Source organism: Salminus brasiliensis, chromosome 1 (assembly GCF_030463535.1).
Source record: "Salminus brasiliensis chromosome 1, fSalBra1.hap2, whole genome shotgun sequence".
NCBI lineage: Eukaryota > Metazoa > Chordata > Actinopteri > Characiformes > Bryconidae > Salminus > Salminus brasiliensis.
Genome location: NC_132878.1, coordinates 81,449,309 through 81,469,371, shown reverse-complemented (window position 1 = coordinate 81,469,371; position 20,063 = coordinate 81,449,309). Strand labels below are relative to the sequence as shown.

General features: G+C 38.9%; 1 protein-coding gene across 1 annotated transcript in view; it reads left to right on the top strand.

Annotated features, from left to right (window-relative positions):
- The window catches only part of vps41 (VPS41 subunit of HOPS complex), a 35,179-nt gene that overhangs the window by 13,903 nt on the left and 1,213 nt on the right, over positions 1 to 20,063 (top strand). Inside the window, exons 4-28 of the mRNA XM_072690927.1 lie at positions 215 to 292; positions 1,043 to 1,117; positions 4,420 to 4,482; positions 5,575 to 5,640; positions 9,019 to 9,138; positions 9,505 to 9,651; positions 10,103 to 10,169; positions 10,306 to 10,403; positions 10,677 to 10,806; positions 10,980 to 11,095; positions 11,251 to 11,307; positions 11,473 to 11,534; positions 11,618 to 11,699; positions 12,437 to 12,529; positions 12,696 to 12,823; positions 13,415 to 13,559; positions 14,851 to 14,892; positions 14,981 to 15,031; positions 16,255 to 16,392; positions 16,523 to 16,577; positions 16,747 to 16,887; positions 17,194 to 17,330; positions 18,880 to 18,979; positions 19,070 to 19,114; positions 19,264 to 19,343. Of these exons, the coding sequence (XP_072547028.1) occupies positions 215 to 292; positions 1,043 to 1,117; positions 4,420 to 4,482; positions 5,575 to 5,640; positions 9,019 to 9,138; positions 9,505 to 9,651; positions 10,103 to 10,169; positions 10,306 to 10,403; positions 10,677 to 10,806; positions 10,980 to 11,095; positions 11,251 to 11,307; positions 11,473 to 11,534; positions 11,618 to 11,699; positions 12,437 to 12,529; positions 12,696 to 12,823; positions 13,415 to 13,559; positions 14,851 to 14,892; positions 14,981 to 15,031; positions 16,255 to 16,392; positions 16,523 to 16,577; positions 16,747 to 16,887; positions 17,194 to 17,330; positions 18,880 to 18,979; positions 19,070 to 19,114; positions 19,264 to 19,343 (2,316 nt within the window). The remainder of the gene's footprint in view (positions 1 to 214; positions 293 to 1,042; positions 1,118 to 4,419; positions 4,483 to 5,574; positions 5,641 to 9,018; positions 9,139 to 9,504; positions 9,652 to 10,102; positions 10,170 to 10,305; positions 10,404 to 10,676; positions 10,807 to 10,979; positions 11,096 to 11,250; positions 11,308 to 11,472; positions 11,535 to 11,617; positions 11,700 to 12,436; positions 12,530 to 12,695; positions 12,824 to 13,414; positions 13,560 to 14,850; positions 14,893 to 14,980; positions 15,032 to 16,254; positions 16,393 to 16,522; positions 16,578 to 16,746; positions 16,888 to 17,193; positions 17,331 to 18,879; positions 18,980 to 19,069; positions 19,115 to 19,263; positions 19,344 to 20,063) is intronic.

The window sequence follows — 20,063 nt, the reverse complement described above, 5'->3', positions numbered from 1 at the left end:
AGGCTTTTCTGTCCTCCAGCAATTTCACACTTTTTTGCCCCTGAGGGGACAAGCCAGAGCCACACACATACCACACACACTCCCTTCAACCATGCCTGGTAACGTGCATTAATACCCCAGTATAGCCGTTTAAAGTTCAAACTCATGCCAAGTGTGCAGTGATTTTTCTGCTGTGTTCTGTATCTAACTTGTCCGTGTCTCCTGTGGCTTCCAGTTTCTGGCCCTGGGCACTCACTTCGGGAAGGTTTTTCTTCTGGATGTTCAAGGAAACGTCACCCAGAAATACGAGATCGTAAGTAATCAAGCGTGTAATTATGCTTCTGTTCCTAAAAGTAACCAGTTATTATTAAGGTTAAGAATGGGGCTGCACCAAGTTTTTAAATATTCATAATAATCATTAGGTCAATTTGGCCTTTTTCAATAGTGTCATTAAGGCTTGCAATATGTATATAAGCACCTGATCAGTCAGTACATATTTCACTGGATACTCTGAGCATTCTGACCAAAGTCTACATGTGCCTTTTGAATTTCTGTAAATCATGCTGTCAAACAAATGTAGAACATTTTTGCCCATAATGGTGCAAACTAATTTTTTAACCATGATACAATGATTTACGAATGATTTAATATGAATTAGGATACTTAATTATGATATTAAAGATGACTAATATGAATGTGATTAGGTTTTCTGTCTATATTGTACAGTCATAATCTAGTTTTATCTAGTATAATCTAGTCAAGTATTTGTGTATGTGAAGATATGTAAAAATTATAAACAGGGCTGATTCTAAGAAGACTGCATGAAGTTGTAATTCTCTATATTCTCTATATTAATAGACAATCTCAGAATAAGATTTATCCTAGAGTAACTTCATGTTGTTGCTACATTACCGGACATATTGACTGCAATTGTAAAAAGATATTTTGATTTCTAGTTTAGAAACTATTGTATATGTTACTGTATGTCAAACAGCATTAATATCTGATATTGAAGTGATTACAAACTTTGTATCTGTCTTTGTTCTGTTCTTTTCTGTAACAGAGTTCAGTGAAGATAAATCAGATCAGCCTGGATGAGAGTGGAGAGCATGTAGGGATCTGCTCAGAGGATGGAAAGGTAGGCCCTATTCTCTCCTGTTGTAGTTCTGCAACACCATACAACCTGCTAGAGGTCCTGTTTGGGGAAGGAGGAATATTTCGCCCAGTGAGTGAGTTTGGTGGTTGGGCATTAGTCAGTTGGGGAGAAGAGTCAAAGAATGTTCAGTGGACTGACCAAAGCTAGAATAGTGGGCTAATTAGAACTGATTATATTTTTTCTTTACAGATGTTTGAAGGAATCCTAGTCATAGGACATGCAGAGTGAGAGTGTTGGCCTGGAACTTTCTTAAGCCATGGGAGACAAGTTGATATTCTATACTGTTCAAATATAGTTAGACATTAATGAAGTACCAAGTTATATAATGAATTACATTTAACAATTCACATTTTTATCTCAACTTCCCCAAAGTGACAGACATGCCAAAAACCCTTTCTACATAACAAAATCCACAAAATCTGTATCATTTGGGTTTAGAAGTTTAGAATCTCCATTTCTAACAGAATTTCACTGTTTCACTGTACATGTGGACGCTTTAATTTAGGGTCACAACACGTTTTTGTTATCATTGGCAATAACCACTGCTTCTAGTGCTAAATATTTATATATTTATTTGATCTTGACAGACAGCAATGGCAGTCAAGTATAATAATCCTTGGCACAGGAACCTACAAGAACACAGAAACATGTTTTGCACCAACGTTAACAACATTAAAATTACAAAATCCCTCTCCTTGTCCACTCATCCGTGGTTTCTTGCTGTCCCCCCCTTATCTGCCCAGCGATCTGGACCCCAAGCATTTAACGGGGCTGCTCAGGCTAATCAGCACCACGGCGGGTGGCTTTCTCTGACTGATCTAAGAACAGATAGGCCCCTACACCCGTCGCTTTCACAGCCAAACGAGATCTTTGTCGCGTGTGCGGTGACTCTGCCAATTAAAATCGATGCAGCAGGCATTGTTCGCTCCCCAGAGGTGCTAATACCAGTCCCGCTTAGCCTCCGCTCTGATAGTCGAGATATGTCAGACATGACACGCTTTTAGGAGGAAACGGCCCTAGAACCACGTCTTAGAGCTTGTTGCCTAGTTATTTATTTATTTTATACATTTCTTAAAATTGGTTTAGCTTTGTGCTCCAACAGATGTTGGGTGGAATCCCATCATGTATCAACAGGTGAGACATCAAAAGTAGGGCCCAACTGAGGTTACATTTGGCCAATACAAGGTTTGTTTTGTATTATATATGAAAAAATTGGCTGTGTATCGCTATGTGTCTCCAACTTGGCCGACTTGGCCGATCATATTACAGCAGCTCTGTGTGATGGTACTCGGTCACAGTACACTGCAGTTCCTTTTTAACTGTATGTCTCAAACAGGAGTATCTATGGAAAAGATAAAAAAAACAGCAAACGATGCAGATCACATTTAACTACGGCCAAGTGTACAGCAGCAACAGTCAAATAGCTAATGGAATAATATTGGAATCAGGTGGAGATTTTGGTGCTATATAGGCAGCTCTTTTTGGTTGCGTTTTGGAGTTTGACAGCTTTTTTGTTCATGTTTTTTTATGTGGTTGACTCCAAAAAGCAAAGTACATTACAGAAGGCCTGCACAATGATGCATTACAAGGTTTGCCTGAAAAGTTTCATATAGCATCCAGCTCTCTGCTGAAAGACGATCAGTAATCGGTATCACTCCCAAAAACACTGATCAGGCAATCTCTATTTTGTACTGCAATGAATCAGCTGCTGTAATATGAAATGAAACATGCATTAGGGAGTATTTGAATGACTTTATTCTGTTATGTTTGTCTTTAGAAGAAATTGCTGAGCTATATTACATCAGCTTGGCCAAACTTGTGAAAAACGACAAAACTCTTAAGAATGCTGGGTAGCTTAATCCTATGCAAAAGCTGTTGATTTGTCAATTAAGAGTGGAATCATATTTGCCTGTTACTTTACTTACATAGTAAACTGTTTGTCATTGTAGTGCTCATTAATAAACACAGTGTCAACAGAACTGTAGATTTGCTAGAGTTAGCCCAAAAGGTTCCTTTTTTTATCTGTTATCCCTGGCCATCTGTTAAGAAGCAGCCTAAAAGAGCTTTTATTAAGAAATACAACTGTAACACACTTGTATAAACATAAAACCTATTAAATATAATCTAACAATGGCTCAAATACAATGGCTCAAAATACTCATCTAGCAGAGTACATACAGAAGACTAACATGCTAAAAGATGATAAAAGCATTACAGTACTACAATTTGAGTCTGTTTAGTGCTCAGTATATCTGGATCTGTATTCAGAGCTGAAATGTGAGTGGGCGAGGCCTATACCTGATGTTTACGTACAACAGATCCTTTAAGCCTCATCTCCTTATTCCCACAATAGTGAGTGTAGACTGAAGAAAGGCATTCACACTAAATGTCAATATATTTTATATGTTTGTATTATGGTAGACTTCAGCAGGGTCAAGAGTTTGCTCAGTGATTGGCCTGCATGGGCTATATGAAGTGATGGTGATGTTTTTAAAATAAAATGCTATTTCTATTTTTTTTTTTACTAAAATAGTTTTTCAGTCAGTAACTGGGTGAATAAACCCATATTTATGGGAATTCTTTTGTGTATTCAGTCCCTTTTAATAAAAATAGGGATGTATTTTGGAGGTCAGTAAGGCACTCATGAAACGCTTGGATTTGAATAGTTTGCTTCTTATTTGTATCTACATTTCTGTCTATTTCCAGCACTCGGTATTCCTGATGCTGTGATCTAAACCTGAACCCAAACTTACCCATTATTCCCTATTATCATTAATAGTTTGCAAGCAGTTGGCAAAAACAGAATCTGACAGAATTTTAGAGTAACACAACAAAACCAGCTTGGCACAGAGGTCCGCAGGCCCTCCTGGCATGAAAGAGTTTGTCTTCCCGCTCAACTTTTCTTTTGAATCCTCACATTTGGTGGTGTTTTTTCTTTCCTTCCTCGGACGGGCAGGTGTAGGTGAATTGCTATGTTAAGGCTAGCTCGTAGCCGTCGGGGACTGCAGCAGAGCCGGAGATTAAGACTGCTCTATGAAGGCTTGGCAGGGCAGAGGGAGTTGACCTGTCCACTAATTGGGAGCCTAGTGGATGGTTAACTAGCCCAGCGAAACCTGTGATGTTTTTGTGATGTCTGGCCCAGTTCGCCCCGAAAGAAAAAGCAGCATAGATCCCAGCTCTGCTGTCATTTTAACATTTTACTTTTTTGCTTGTTTCGTCTAATTAGTTTTCTGTTATTGTCTGGTTTCTTTTTTCTTAACACCCTCTTATCCCTTGCCTCTCAGGTGCAGGTATTTGGCCTCTACACCAGGGAGGGCTTCCATGAGAACTTTGACTGTCCCATCAAAGTAAGTTACTGCTGTTAACTCGCTCATTGTTCCCTTGCCAACTTGCTGGAGCTTGATGGGCGATTGCCCTTTGAATTTGACTTCCTGCCGGAACAAGCGCTATTGTTTTTTCCCCTAAAAATGATTTCAGCTCCCCCTGCAAGTTTTAATTGATTTCTCTTGGGCGTCCTTAGCTTGGATAACCATCCGATATTGCTCAAGGAGGAGTGAGATGGATTCTATTGAGTTGAATGCTATACACAGAAAAGCAAGCTGTGGTTCACAGCAAACTGAAGTCAGATGCATACATTGCTATGAGAGTCGAACTCTGACAATAAACTCTCTAAATCTTTTAAAAAGCCACTGTGGAATTAAATGGTCCACGACTGGCCGTCTCCCTGTAAAAGCACATGTCAGGACAATGCATTTACAAGGCTGCAAGCAGTAACACATGTCTACATTCATTTCACATTTATTTAAGGAATAGTTATTTATTGTATCACATTTGACCACAGTAACAAAAGTGTATGTGTGAATATCTCACAGTATAACTTATTATTGAATATTAGCTCTTATCTAGATGGTAATGCTGAAAAATGGCAATTGATATATTTTATGATTCACTAATATCCTGATATCCTAATCTTTGTTTAGAACTGAATATGCCTGAAGCTTATATGGTTTCTAAAGCCTAGGGTTAGGGTTAGTCCTACTGTCACATGAAGCCTGATCTACAAATGTCTAAGCAATTCATAGCAGTGGTTCTCAAGCTACAGGTTCTCAGGGATAGACGGTTTACATATTTGCTTGTGTTGAGAGTTGTGACTGAGCAACAGTGTCAAAAGTATTAGAGAGGGCTGAGGTCTGAGAACAGTTTATCCATAGGTAGTGTTTCTCTGATACCAGTTGCCCTTTTGTGGGTTGTAATCAGATGGACACATATATACAGCCCTTTTTTGAGCTTGTATTTCATATTTCCTTTGTTACCCTTGTTACTATTCGTTTTTCTTTCTGTATGTACATGTAAAGATTTAATTTGATTTGCCAAAAGTTCACTTTTTAACAGAATGCAGCAGATTGTGATCTTTTATGTATGTTTTTATGTTCCTCCAGGTGGTGGCATTGCACCCTCAGTTCAGCAAGTCGAACAACAAGCAGTTCGTAACCGGAGGAAACAAGGTGAGCGACATGGCGGTTTTTGTATGGGCAAAATAAAAGCTGCAGACTGCCAAAACTCTGAGCACTATTCATTTGGTAGACTGACCTCCCTATAATTCATGGTGGATTTGAGCAGGTCATTTTTATCACTTCGGATGCTCAAACAAATGCTTGTTCTTTCACTGGAGCCAAAATTTCTTTTGCCTTCAGTGCTTGAAATGCACCTTTTCGCCTTTTTTCAGGACACCACCCTCTCTGACTCTTCTGAGTTTTTATCAGCGGCACTTCATCTGAAGCGCTTGAAAGGGGGAGGTGGCTCTTTGCGCTTCTTAGCACTGAACTCTGCTGCTTCTGTAGCTCTAGCTGTTGGGGCTAAAACACACTTTCCGTCTTGGCCTTGTATCAGGGTCAAAGAGAAAGAGCGAGGCAGCGAGCGAGAAAGAGGTCCATTTTCTCAAAGTGTTGTTCACCAGGAGAGGTGTTGTCTCCCCACACACAACAAATAACAGTCATTACCCAGAGTGCCATAGTGTCTGCAACATGTAGAACACGCGGACTAAACAAATACGCGCTCATTTTTCAGAGGATACTGCTGTAACCGGGGGTGAAAGCAAGGATCATATCTTTGCAGCATGCAGCTTCCAGAGCAGGCCTCATGGGCAAAAAGGTCTTGGGTAGCTTTTTAAATGTATTATTTAAACACATAATAAATGCCAAATATATCCAGCAATGAACAGATGATGTGCATCCCCATCCAATTTGGAGAATGTTAAAAAGAAATAACATGTATAAGAAGGGGTCTATTTGCACTTGCCATTGCGTGTATATGTATGCTCTGCTCCGGGCATGTGAGCTTACTGTCTGCTGTGTGTGTTCGCTGCACAGATAGGTTAAAGGCAGACGACAAATGCCATCTATGTCCTAATACAAATGATGAATATGGCTGTCTTTGTCTGTATAATACACATACACACATCATACAGTGGGCATAAGTGGTAACAATTTCTGACTCTGTAAATACTAAAGTGAGTAAAAGATAAAGCAAAAATCAGGCTTTAAAGATGAACATTAAAGATGAAACATTCTTTTCAGCATTTTAATCAAGATTACCAAATTAGTTTTGTTCTGTACGCATTTTCGATGTGAAAAAAGGAAAGCAGAACCTTGCAAAAATTCAGGCAATCCAAGAGCTTTTAGATCTCAGAGAACTTTTCCCAAGGCATTGGACCTTAATTAACTTGTCTGGGCTATGGTTTGTTCACAATCATTGTTAGGAAAGACCAGGTGAGATCAGAGCTTTATAAATACTCTAACTTAAGGAATACACGAGTTCTGGAAGACCTAGAAAACTAGCAAGAAACATTTTATAAGATTTAGCAGACTGAAGTGGCAGTGCACTTTTCTACTAAGTTTTTTTTTTTAAATACACATTTAAAAATATTTCATTGTTAAAGGCACAATAAATGAGGCTTAGTATTCCTCAGTTTCCCCAAATAGCGTCATGTAAGGATGAAGAGTGACAATATTTGAATGTCAGCATGATAAATTGATGCCATTTTTTTCTGAGAGTATTTTGGATTTTGGTGTGAGTTTCTTTTTACAAACTCAGCATAATTAGTCCGGTTTTCCCCAAGTTCATCACAGTATGTAAACATGCTAAATATAAATCAAACTATGAGTAGTTTTTGATGTGGTACTATGGTACATTTTTGTCTGTACCTAAACAAAATTGTGATGCATATTGTGAAAATATCTTCAGGTGCAGTGATCATTTTTTTGCTAGCCCTAGTTGCATGTAATTGTCACATTCCACAATATAAGCAGTAATTAAACGCTGGTCGTACTGTGGTTCTGTCCCATTCTAACTGGAGTTGGAGTGTGTCCGCTGCCTATGGCTTCCCCCCACCGCTGATTTCCTCCTGTTTCCCCGGCTTAAGATCCCCATAATGCAGCCTTGCCATGAAAATCAATACGGCTTCCACTGAAGACACATCTTGTCAAAGGCAATTCAATTCTGTCTGCTCCGCTCCTGGAGTGTCATCTCCTATTGCTGAGCCGTGATCTGTTAACGTAGCCAAAAGTGCAGAATCGGAGCCACATTGAACAGTCTTTTCTTTCTATCTCTCTGGATCCAGTCAGGTCAGGTCAGACTGTGTGTGTGTGAAACCACTTTAGGCTTCTAATTTGACTGGGCAAGGTGACTGCGGCATGGCTATTACTTTTCCATGTACAACCGTTTTCACATAGTTTTCCATCACGTGGATAATGTCTGCATGTTCCATACATGGTGCTGTTGTTATTTTAATGGCAATTTCAGGAGGTAATAATGGTCATATAGAAGTCTCTTTCTCATCATCACAAAGTAGTATAGCTAGTGATGACAGGGTAATGGCATTGGACGAAATGACATGCTATTTAACTTTCCATTCATTGTTAGCTACGTTAGCCTTGTAGATGTGGTGCAAAACTATAAAAGCAAGGAAAGAAACTGTAGATTTGAGTCAAAATACTCCTTTAAGTTGACATGATCACCGATTAGCAGATAAGGCACCTAATACAACTGCCGTTATTGGGCTGAGATGTTTGCTTAAAAGACCAGCTGTAGCTTTAGATCACTCATAAATCATCAGATTTAAAGGTTAATGTGTAAGTCAGAACATTACCCATCTTATTCCAGTACATTAGCACAGGTCCAGCAAAACTGGTTGCTGATCAGCATCAAAAAGCAAATCAGTTGATGCTGTTGGCTGATATGTTGTGTTCTACTGCCCTCTGCTGGTGCAAATAGAGTAGTTCGGGACCACTTTTGCTCTGACTGCAGGTTAATAAAACATATTCTTGATGGATCAACTTAAAATTCAAGTTAAAATTCTAGGTAATTCCCACTTAGTTTTCTCATATTTTACTAATATTTCTCATTTTGTCAGACATTTTTGTCAATTATTCTGTATATCAATAACAAATCTGAAGATTGAACATTTGATATAGTAACTTTTTGATGATCCAGATATTTTAAAATATGATGCAATAAAGATCATACAGACTCTTATAGGTCTTTTTGTTTTTACAGCTTAATACTTGTATAACAGCTTAATTATTATTCAGAACCCTAAAAAGTTATTTATTAGCATTGTGTTAGATTTGTATCAAAGTATCAGTAACAGCATTATATTATAGAAAACACTAAAAACAATGACCTCAACTTACTTGCTGTCGACAAGATGAGGATAGGATCTCCTTTTAAAACTTCATCAACTTGCTCACTTATGGCTTGGACCTGGATCTCTGTAAAGCTGTAAAGGTTGTGACAACGGATATTGTTAAAAGCTCTAATAAATAAGCTTGTAATTGTGTATGACAGTTGTGTGATTTCTCTGTTGATTCATCTGTTGAATGCAGTTGCTGCTGTATGAGAGGAACTGGTTGAACCGCTGGAAGACATCCACTCTACATGAGGGAGAGGGCAGCATAACTAACGTCAAATGGAGGGCCAACCTCATTGCCTGGGCTAATAATGTGGTAAGGCTGAACTTCATGAAGTGGGAATCATTTTGCACACTCTGTTATAAGAGATAGTAAGAGTGGATGTTGTTGCAGATGAAGCTACTAAACTATAATAATATATGTCAGATTTGGGTGCAGTATATGTCTCAAGAAGGGACCATTTCAGTAGTGTGTTTTGGGCTGGTTTCCCCAAGTATCCTATACATATATTTTCCATGCAGTTCAAACCATATAAATTTACATTGATCCTGATCTTTTTCATTTGAATTTGGTTCAATTATATTGATGTACAGCCATTAAAAAAAGAAAGAAACTGAGTTTTCTGTTCAGACTTTTGCATGATCTCATATTGGCATTGTGCTTTTCTGTTGTGTGGATCAGGGGGTGAAGATCTATGACATCAGCAGTAAGCAGCGCATTACAAATGTGTTACGGGACAACACCAGTCTGAGGCCTGACATGTACCCCTGCAGCCTCTGCTGGAAAGATAACACTACGCTCATCATTGGCTGGGGGTCTTCTGTCAAGGTGTGTGTGTGTATGTATGTCAGCATTAGATTGTTGATATCATATATAGGGTTGTGACCAAGCAATGCTTAATACTTGATTTAAAATAAATATATGAAAGTAAAAGTAGCTAAATATTTTAAACACAACCTCATTCAACATGCTTTAAAAAGAAGACTAACAATGGGTAGTAAAGACTGTATAGTAACGTTTATAACATTTATTAGACTCTGTTTAAGGCACATACTATTTGTTCTAACATTCATTACACACCTTTTATTTCCATACAATTCAGTATTCATTTTCTACACTATTTGCAAGAAATTGTCTAAAATTACCTGGAAATGTTAAATCGTAAATATACATTAATGGTAAAGCATTTTTATATGGAGGATATAGGGAGGTTTGCTATTGCACTGTGTCTAAAAGAGTAAATGTGTAAATTTCATGTGGATCTGTTTTTGTATTTCAGATTTGCGTCGTGAAAGAGCGTGACCCTACAGAGATAAGAGATTTACCCAGCCGCTACGTCGAGATTGGTATCAGTATAATCTCATCTAATGCTTATAAACTTGAACATGTATAAACAACATGCACATTTCACTTATAAAGTTAAAAAACATTCAATGCAAAGCTGTTTTGCTGATCTGTGTTGTTTGACTTGACCTCTTCCAGTGTCAGCGTTTGAGACAGAGTTCTTTATCAGCGGACTGGCTCCTCTAGCTGATCAGCTTGTTACTCTGTACTATGTTAAAGAGAATTCTGACCACATGGTAGGTTTCCGCACTCTGACACAGTTGATCTTTAGACTTCACTATAGGCTGATGTTCATCTCACTGTGTGAAAAAGCAAATAGTCTCATGCATCTCGTGTTTTTAAAATGAATACAGTTTACACAAACACTCCTCAGTTCATTAAAAAAAATGGAGAGCTGAATGCTGAATGACAGTGTGCAGGCCTGGACATTTGGGAAACGGGTAATTATATCTATGAGAAGCATTCAGATAAGTGGATCAGCATGAATGTATGATGTCTGTGTGTCACAGGAGGAGGAGTTCAGGGCAAGGCCGCGTTTGGACATCATTCAGCCATTGCCGGAGAGCTGTGAAGAGATTTCCTCAGACGCTCTGACCGTTCGCAACTTCCAGGAGAACGAGTGCCGGGACTACAGACTAGGTAACAAAAAGAACGAGCAAGAAGAGAACCAATGTCTGATACTCTCCTACTTTGATTGAACAGCTCTCCTTCTGCATTTCTGCTTTTTCATGAAGATTTTGTTTCACTGTGCTTCAGTTCAGGTGAACCTTGCCATTGGGTTTAAATGTGGTCTACTTGTCTCTTGTCTATAGAACACTCTGAAGGAGAGTCGCTGTTCTACATCATCAGCCCTAAAGACATTGTGGTGGCTAAAGAACGAGACCAGGATGACCACATCGACTGGCTGCTCGACAAGAAGAAATATGAGGTGTGCTGTGTGAAGCATTTTAAACCTTGTATATCTTGTATTTCTATATTATTATTGACTGTTTTTGATGGTTAGATGATGCTGTTACACTGTTATTGGACTGTAATGTAAAATGTGCTGGTTATAGATTTTGAAGATGTTTGAATTTGTTCCAGGAGGCACTGATGGCAGCTGAAATCAGCTTCAAAAACATCAAGAGGCATGATGTTCAGGTACAGAGTATAGGAGCTCAGCATATACATCACATTTTATAGTAGCAGCCTAATAAGTTGTATTTTGTAATCAGAAGTAATTTTCTTCAAGTTTTATTACATTCATAATCTTCCATTTAAGTTGTTTAAAGCACTGTATTTACTGTTTGTATTCTGAATAAGCAGAAAATTGGAATGGCCTACATCAATCACCTGGTGGAGAAAGGAGATTATGACACTGCGGCTAGGTACTGCAACAGAGCAGTTTCTATTGTATTTAAAGGTTAAATGTTGCGGACAAGTAAGCTGCAACTCTCTATGTCATTTACAGAAAGTGTCAGAAAGTGCTGGGCAAGAATATGGATCTTTGGGAAAATGAGGTGTATCGGTTCAGAAGTATTGGACAGTTGAAGGTAAGTTAGCCTAAAGTCCTGTGTACACTAAACTGATTGTGCTTTTATGTGACATGTTGGCTAAGATTTTGAGAGGAATATCAGTATATCAATATCATTCATACATTTAGAGATATGGTGTTCATGTTTATAAATATAAAACTGATCAAGAACCCATCTCTGAAATGGTAAAAAGAAAAAAACAATTGTTCTTATGATTCATGCATGCTAATTTAATGCAACTATTTGGCCATTTCTGTTGGTTCTTTCTTGATAAAATGTTTATGTAAGTATTAAGAGTTATGTGTTGATTATAACATGTTGTAATTGTTATGTTATATGTTATATTATAGCTTAATTTTTGGGAACTTCACCTCTCGATCCTCTTTGTCTTTATATACTCCGCCTCTCGCTTCCAACCACATGTCAAACAAACTTTCTCCATCTCCTTTTTTCTTCCATTTCTCACTGCACCAATAGGAAAAATATTTCTGCCTTCTGCCTTCCCGTTCTACCTCAGGGTGTTGTGAGATGTTGGTTTGATAGCAGTGAAATCACACAAATGCTAATTAGTATAAACAAGGTTTTACCATGTAGCTGTGATGTCTAAACACAAGTTGACCCTTCACGCCTGACAGCATTTAAACCCTTCACTAGTTCACTAGTTTCACTGGTCCAATAAAGATAATTTACAGCTGTGTGCCATCACTTTGTCATGTTGTTCTTTTAAAATCTCTCTAATATCTCTTTGCTTCCAGGCCATTAGTCAGTATTTACCCAGAGGAGACCTTCGCCTCAGACCTGCCATTTACGAGATGATCCTGCATGAATTCCTCCTTACTGACTATGAGGTGACTAAACGGATATTTTCATTGTTTTATACTTTCCTCATATTTAACATGGGTATTTTATATTATTTTACAAATTTACGGAAGTGATGAGAGATTAGAGAAGTCATAATATTTTAAAGGCCAGTATGTAGTTCTAATCCAAATGCATTGCATCTTGCTTTTCCAGGGTTTTGCCACACTGATCCGTGAATGGCCAGGAGAACTCTACAACAACATGACTATAGTCCAGGCTGTAACAAACCACCTTAAGAAGGACCCCACCAACAGCATCCTGCTCACCACACTGGCTGAACTGTGAGTAGCAGAAAACACCAATACAAAAACATATGCTCTACACTTATTTAAGATTGAGGGTGTTTGTGATTTGAAACTGACTGTGCATGCAAGAAAGATCACATAGCTGAATGAACTTCCAACTGCATGGAGGACTAGGCAAAACTTTATCCCAATTGATGTCTTATTTGGACAGGATGCAATTTCCATGGGGCCATGGGGTAATTCTCTCTTCACTGGGCTCCCCTGAGATTTTATTCCCATCCGTATCACTTTTTTTTTCATCCTCTGAGACAATTACAGCATGAATTGTTTTTCAGTGAACTCAGTAGGTGCCTGATAATTTTAGTCCCATCTGGTTGCATATCTCTGTGTTTTTCCAGGTAGGAATTGCATTGGGGTGGATGTTGGGTGGGTAGGGGTCGGGTTTTGGACACTGCTGTGTGCTGTCCAAATGTTTATGGATAAATGCACACACACAGCCTGCCTAGTTCCTGTAATAGTAAATAGTAATAAATAAAAATAGTAAATAGTAAATGCAATGCTGGAATGGTCCAAAATCAGACAATATCTGGTTAGCAGTGTATGTCTCAATGTGTTGTTCCTGTTTAGATACACATATGACCAACGCTATGACCGAGCACTGGAGATCTACCTGAGGCTCAGACACAAAGACGTCTACCAGCTCATCCACAAACACAACCTGTTCTCCTCCATCGAGGATAAGATTGTCCTCCTCATGGACTTTGATAAGGAGGTGAGGTGTTCCTTGGATGTTATTTGACTCATTTTCAGAATTATTAATTATGAACTTATAGAATATACAGTGAGGAAAATAAGTATTTGAACACCCTGCGACTTTGAAAGTTCTCCCTCTTAGAAATCATGGAGGGGTCTGAAATTTTCATCTTAGGTGCATGTCCACTGTGAGAGACATAATCTAAAAAAAAATCCGGAAATCACAATGTATGATTTTTTAATAATTTATTTGTGTGTTACTGCTGCAAATAAGTATTTGAACACCTGTGAAAATTAATGTTAATATTTGGTACAGTAGCCTTTGTTTGCAATTACAGAGGTCAAACATTTCCTGTAGTTTTTCACCAGGTTTGCACACACTGCAGCAGGGATTTTGGCCAATTCCTCCACACAGATCTTCTCCAGATCAGCCAGGTTTCTGGGCTGTCGCTGAGAAACACTGAGTTTGAGCTTCCTCCAAAGATTTTTTTATAGGGTTTAGGTCTGGAGACTGGCTAGGCCACTCCAGAACCTTGATATGCTTCTTACGGAGCCACTCCATGGTTATCCTGGCTGTGTGCTTTGGGTCATTGTCATGTTGAAAGACCCAGCCACGACCCATCTACAGTAGGGATGGTGTTTTTGGGATGGTACTCATCATTCTTCGTCCTCTAAACACGGCGAGTGGAATTAAGACCAAAAAGTTCTATTTTGGTCTCATCTGACCACAGAACTTTCTCCCATGACTCCTCTGGATCATCCAAATGGTCATGGGCACACTTAAGACGGGCCTGGACATGTGCTGATTTAAGCAGGGGAAACTTCCGTGCCATGCATGACTTTAAACTATGACTTCTTAGTGTATTACCCACAGTAACCTTGGAAACAGTGGTGCCAAGTCACAGGGTGTTCAAATACTTATTTTCCTCACTGTAGTGTAGTTTGTCCAAAAATTTTTTAAAAAGCACATAACCGTCTGTAGCATGCAGTGCTGGATCCAGTGCTACTGCTATATTAAGCCCATAGCCATAACCTTTCAGCTTAAGTTCCAGTTAAGGAGCCCTTCAAAATAAACATTTTAAACAGTTTTATTCAGCATATTTTTATATGTAAGCTTGTTGCTTTAGTCCAGGGTTATTTGAAAAGCCTGGTTAAAGAGTTTGATGCCAGGAGCTGATGTTCATTGTCAACAAAGTTATAGATTCTTTTTGTTGATGTTATGTTTTGGAAGGCAGAGACAGAAGGCTTTGATTAATCGTTGCGCAGATGTGAAAGATGTGTCTGCCTCTTTCTCTCTCTCTTGTTTTCAGAAAGCCGTTGACATGCTGCTGGATAATGAAGATAAAATATCGGTGAGTTCACCCCGCCGCCCTCTGTCTTCTGATTAAAAACACACTAACTCTGTTTACTGATACATCTTTCTTTTTTTGTCTCTTTCAGACGGACAGAGTGGTGGAAGAGCTAAAAGACAGACCTGAGCTTTTGCATGTGGTAAGCAAAAATTAATCTTCTGATTATGTAATCAGAGCTTTAGCTTTTAACAATGTTGTTTTTATAATGTGTTTAGTAGCAGCCCAAGTAAACAAGTGAAAATAATTTATAAAAAAAAAAACCCCACCTTTACTGCCAGTGAAAGCATTCAGATCCCTGGGGGAACATAAAACTTTATTGTACTCACTGTCTCTGTTACATTTTTCTGGTCTAAAAATAACGGGAGTGTTTGTGGGGCTTTTTAAAAAAAAAAAAAACTCTAGTGAGGGGAAAATGGATTATTACTTGGAGAATGGCTAAGCAATCATCTGCATCACCAGGAATGCACCCTGCCAGCTGTGTCTTAGTTATGACATAACGTTTGGAAGTGACATTACATATTTGTAAGTAACAGGAAAGAGGCCAGGACTTTGAGAAGACCATTCCAAAAGATTAATGTTAGCCTTCTTTTTCCATTCCACAGCCACTTTTTATGTGTGTTTTTAAGGTCATTATACTGATACAGGGTTTAAGGACATGCTGAAGATTCTAAGGTAGTCATTGTACTTCATTATTCCAACCACCTTGTGCAGTGTACCAGTTCCACTGGCAGTGAAACAGCCCCAGAGCATGATACCACTACCACCATGCTTAACAGCTGCTACAGTCTTCTTGGGTTTGAATGCTTCAACTTTCAACTTTGTCTCATCTGACCAAAACCCTTGCCTCCAGAAGATGTTTTTTTCGTCCGTCTGTTCATCTGCAAACTTTTGAGATTGAAGGGGAGCCAACCAATCCAACCAATTCTCTTTCAGCTGAGGGTGACAGTTTTGTCCACTTACAGATCTTGGCGAAGTGGCTACACCTCCCAACCCGATATTGAACTTGAAGCCTACAGTTTAGAAATTCCCTGATTGTCTTCCCTGTATTACACCTCATTCCAAAGCTATCATTTAATGCAGCCTTTAGGGATTGAAGAAATAAAGTCTGATATGGGTATTATCCACCACTTTTAGTTCCAGTACTTGAATTAATAGCTGTCAGCTGTTGATCAAACTCTCTGAAATTTCCCATACTAAAGAGTGTTGTTACTGTCCTCTACCCTCAACACTCAACACAGTATGTCAAGTGTACAATTATTCACGTTACCAATTCAGATTCATATCAGATGTGCGCAAACATATGAAGTATTCCATAAAATCATCATAACTCAACAGCACTTGTTGTTGTTCTTCTCCTTCCAGTACCTGCACAAGCTGTTTAAGCGAGACCACCACAAGGGCCAGAAATACCACGAGAGGCAGATCAGTCTGTATGCAGAGTATGACAGGCCTAACCTGCTGCCCTTTCTCAGAGACAGTACCCACTGCCCACTGGAGAAGGTAGAGCCCCATTTGGATTACCCTTAAAAAACCCAAGCTAATCTTTTATTCACTATTTTATTTTTCATCAAGTTTTTCAGAAGTGTACAATCTACAGTATTTCCATTAACAAGTTGTTCTTCACTTTTAGGCACTGGAGATCTGCCAGCAGAGGCACTTCGTTGAAGAGACAGTCTTTTTACTTAGTAAGTCCAGGCTTTCATGTGCTCTATTCAGTATACTTTTATTTACAACCACCTTCTAACCGAGTACGCTTTATGATTACTGTATGTCTAAAGTCAACAGCTTAAAAGTTCTTGCTATAATCAATAGTGTTTATTGTTAAGTTTTTTCCTCTTCTTTTTCTTTCTGCAGGTCGGATGGGGAACTGCAGGCGGGCGCTGCAGATGATCATGGAGGAGCTGGGAGACGTGGATAAGGCCATAGAGTTTGCCAAAGAGCAGGACGATGCAGAACTGTGGGAAGATCTCATCTCTTACTCTATAGATAAACCACGTAGGTCTAGTTGTTGCTCTGTTACTTGTCATTTTGAAAGCGCCCGTTTGTCTAAGCCGTGTTGTAGAACAGGACGAGACATGTTAGAACGATCCTGTGACAGTGCTAGCAGTGAAATGGGGTTAAATGAGGTAATCTGGCATGCTCCCTACATGGATTTCATGTATATTATGAATGAAACACAGTCAGGCTGAGTTCACAGAACATTTGATATTTTGTGAACATGGCCTAATACCATAGCACCAGAGCAAGAAATGCTTGTGCTTGAGCTCCAATGCCCTAACGTGTCCACTGTTCTTTCTGTAGCTTTTATCACAGGGTTGCTGAATAACATAGGAACCCATGTGGACCCCATTCTCCTAATCCACCGCATCAAAGAAGGCATGGAGATCCCCAATCTCAGAGATTCACTGGTTAAAATCCTGCAAGATTACAATCTACAGGTAAGATACGATGGAAATAGTCCCCAATGATTCAATGGATGCTGTCAAGTTAAACAGTGTGGAACAGTTATAGACCCAATCAGAAAACAAACAGGTTGGCAGTACTTTCAGGTGGATAACTTGAGGTTCATTTTAAGTAGCATCAACAGGATACACTGAGCCAAAACTTGCATTTCATTTGCATCAGTGCTGAAATCTGGTTGTTTTGAGGGTGTAATGCCAAATATACCACAGTATATAATGGATTAGGTTTAATGTTCTTGTTTTTCGTCTTCAAAATGCACGTGCAGCCAGGAATTAAATTTGCCTGGAGCTCACAGGGATAGTTGTGATTCTTAATGAAATCTTCAATTATTTAACTATTCAATGTGAAAAAAACATGCCTCAATCCCTGCTCGTATCATTCTACCACATCACAAATGTTTAATGCTGTTTAATACATTTCTAAATGACTTTCTAAATAACAGAAGGTGCATTGTGATGTTTGAGGTGAGAACTGTTTAAGAATTGAATTTAATAGCAAACTTGGAGCACAACAACTTGAGGGCTCCATTTCCCAGACATGGATTAAGCTTAGTCTTGAACTAAATGGAAGTGGCTGTGATAAATTAATTTTTAGTCCTGGATTAGCCTTAATAGGAGTCTGAGAAATCGGCTCTTGGTAGCATACATATTTGCTAATATCAACAATGGCATAATATTGTATGCCCCTTCTAATGAATGCATTCAGCTACTTTAAGTTGCTCCCATTGCTGACACAGATATGCAAATGCACAGACACAGCTTGTGAAGAATTATTGCCAATAGAATAGGACTCTCTGGAGCAGATAAATATGAACTTATTGGCACCATAAAGCCCCCCAGTATTGAGCTGTGGAGCAGTGGAAATATGGTGTTCTGTCCAATACTTTTGGGATAAGTTAGGGGTGAGGTGGAGTGGTGATCATTCAACATCCTGACCTCACTGATGCTCTTGTTTCAGCATTGCTCCAAAATCTAGTAAAAAAGTCCCTGGACCGTAGAGACAAACAAAAGCAGGATAAACTCTTTTTCCCTAATGCAAACAATCCACCTGTGACATGTGCCACAAAGCGGATAAGAAGCACAGTGACATTCTATGGACTTTTCTTGCCATTCTTACCCTGTTTTTTTTGGAGGAAAAAAATACTTTACTGTTAATAATGATTTGCATTTTATTAAATCACAAATGCAACCCTTTGTCTGCCCCAGTTCAGTTTTACACACATCTCCTTTTTTGATTGGCTATCTGTGTAGCTTATCCACCAATGCTGAACCTTTTCTGTTAACTCAATCTGTAAGGCTCCACAGATTAATAAAAACACCAACTGCAGAATCTGTGAATCTGGATATTTGGTCATAAGGGTCACTGAAGGGATTCTTTATTTCCAATACGTTGGTTTAGTGACACAGAACATCCTATTGTATCCACATATGCTGGGTTTGCACATATCAGCACGTCCGAAAAGACAGTGAAACAGTGAAGTGGTGCGGATAGAGCCTGTAAGCATCTCTGTGAATTTCACTTTAGATCTTGTTGCGGGAGGGCTGTAAGAAGATCCTGGTGGCCGACTCACTCTCCCTGCTGCATAAGATGCACAGAACGCAAATGAGAGGTGTTCGCGTAGACGGTAAAACACCAGTCTAGTCATTATTAATCTAGTAATGCTTTAAAAAAGGGGGCCGTCTCTTTACTAATATCATATCTCTTTTCTGTGTAGAGGAGAACATCTGTGAAGCATGCCACGTCACAATATTACCGTCAGGTATGACATGCTGAACTGGTATACTAAACACTCCTTAACCTTCATAGTCATATCTTTGGTTAAAAGAAAATAGTCTGAAATGTTGCATTTACAGCTAAACGTTTAATCAAAGAGTGTGCATTGATTCTGATGTATGTTGGTTGTTGTAGATACAGCCCAGCCCTTCAGTGTGGTGGTGTTCCACTGCAGGCACATGTTCCACAAAGAGTGCCTCCCCTCCCAAGGAACTGTAAGATAATGTTTTCTTCCTTCCTCTTCTTAAATAAAAACCCGGAGGGTTCAGTAGTTCTGTGAATGCTAGAGGAACTGAGTTTGCCAGCTGAAAACTAATGACAGCAGTTTTATGAAGATATTGCGTGACCCTCTACACATTGCATTCTGCTTGTAGTAGATGGGAATTGTGCACCTTCCCATGCTGTTGTCCTTTCGTAGGATTTTAGACACGTGTTCCAGCAGTCGGTACATTTTGCGATGTGGATCATAGATTCCTGATTCATTCAGAAATCTAGAACGCTGTGCTAGAGCTGAATACACTGTAACATGACCACTTCCACTGAAAGCTATTACAGTTGAAGTTTTTTCTTCTACTGTGAAGGTTTTTGAGTGACAGTGATGATATTCTGTTACAGTACATGAACAAATAAATAACACATTTAGAATACATTTCGTGGAGAGGATCATACCCATTGATAACCTTTGTCCTTTTTAACATACTTAAGCATATGTACATTTCAGCCATATGCTTTGTAAAACTACATGCATCTCTCATCCGAAAATGACTGCACAAGTTAGATTTTTTTAATGGGAGGTGTGCAAGGAGGAAACCCTTGCTGTAAAAAACAAACAAACAAACAAAACAAAACATTTTCCACAGAACAGCTCGTCCAAGACCAGGAATTTTGTAGTTGTCTGTCTTTTTAACAGATGAATCATTAGTCTTGCCATTATG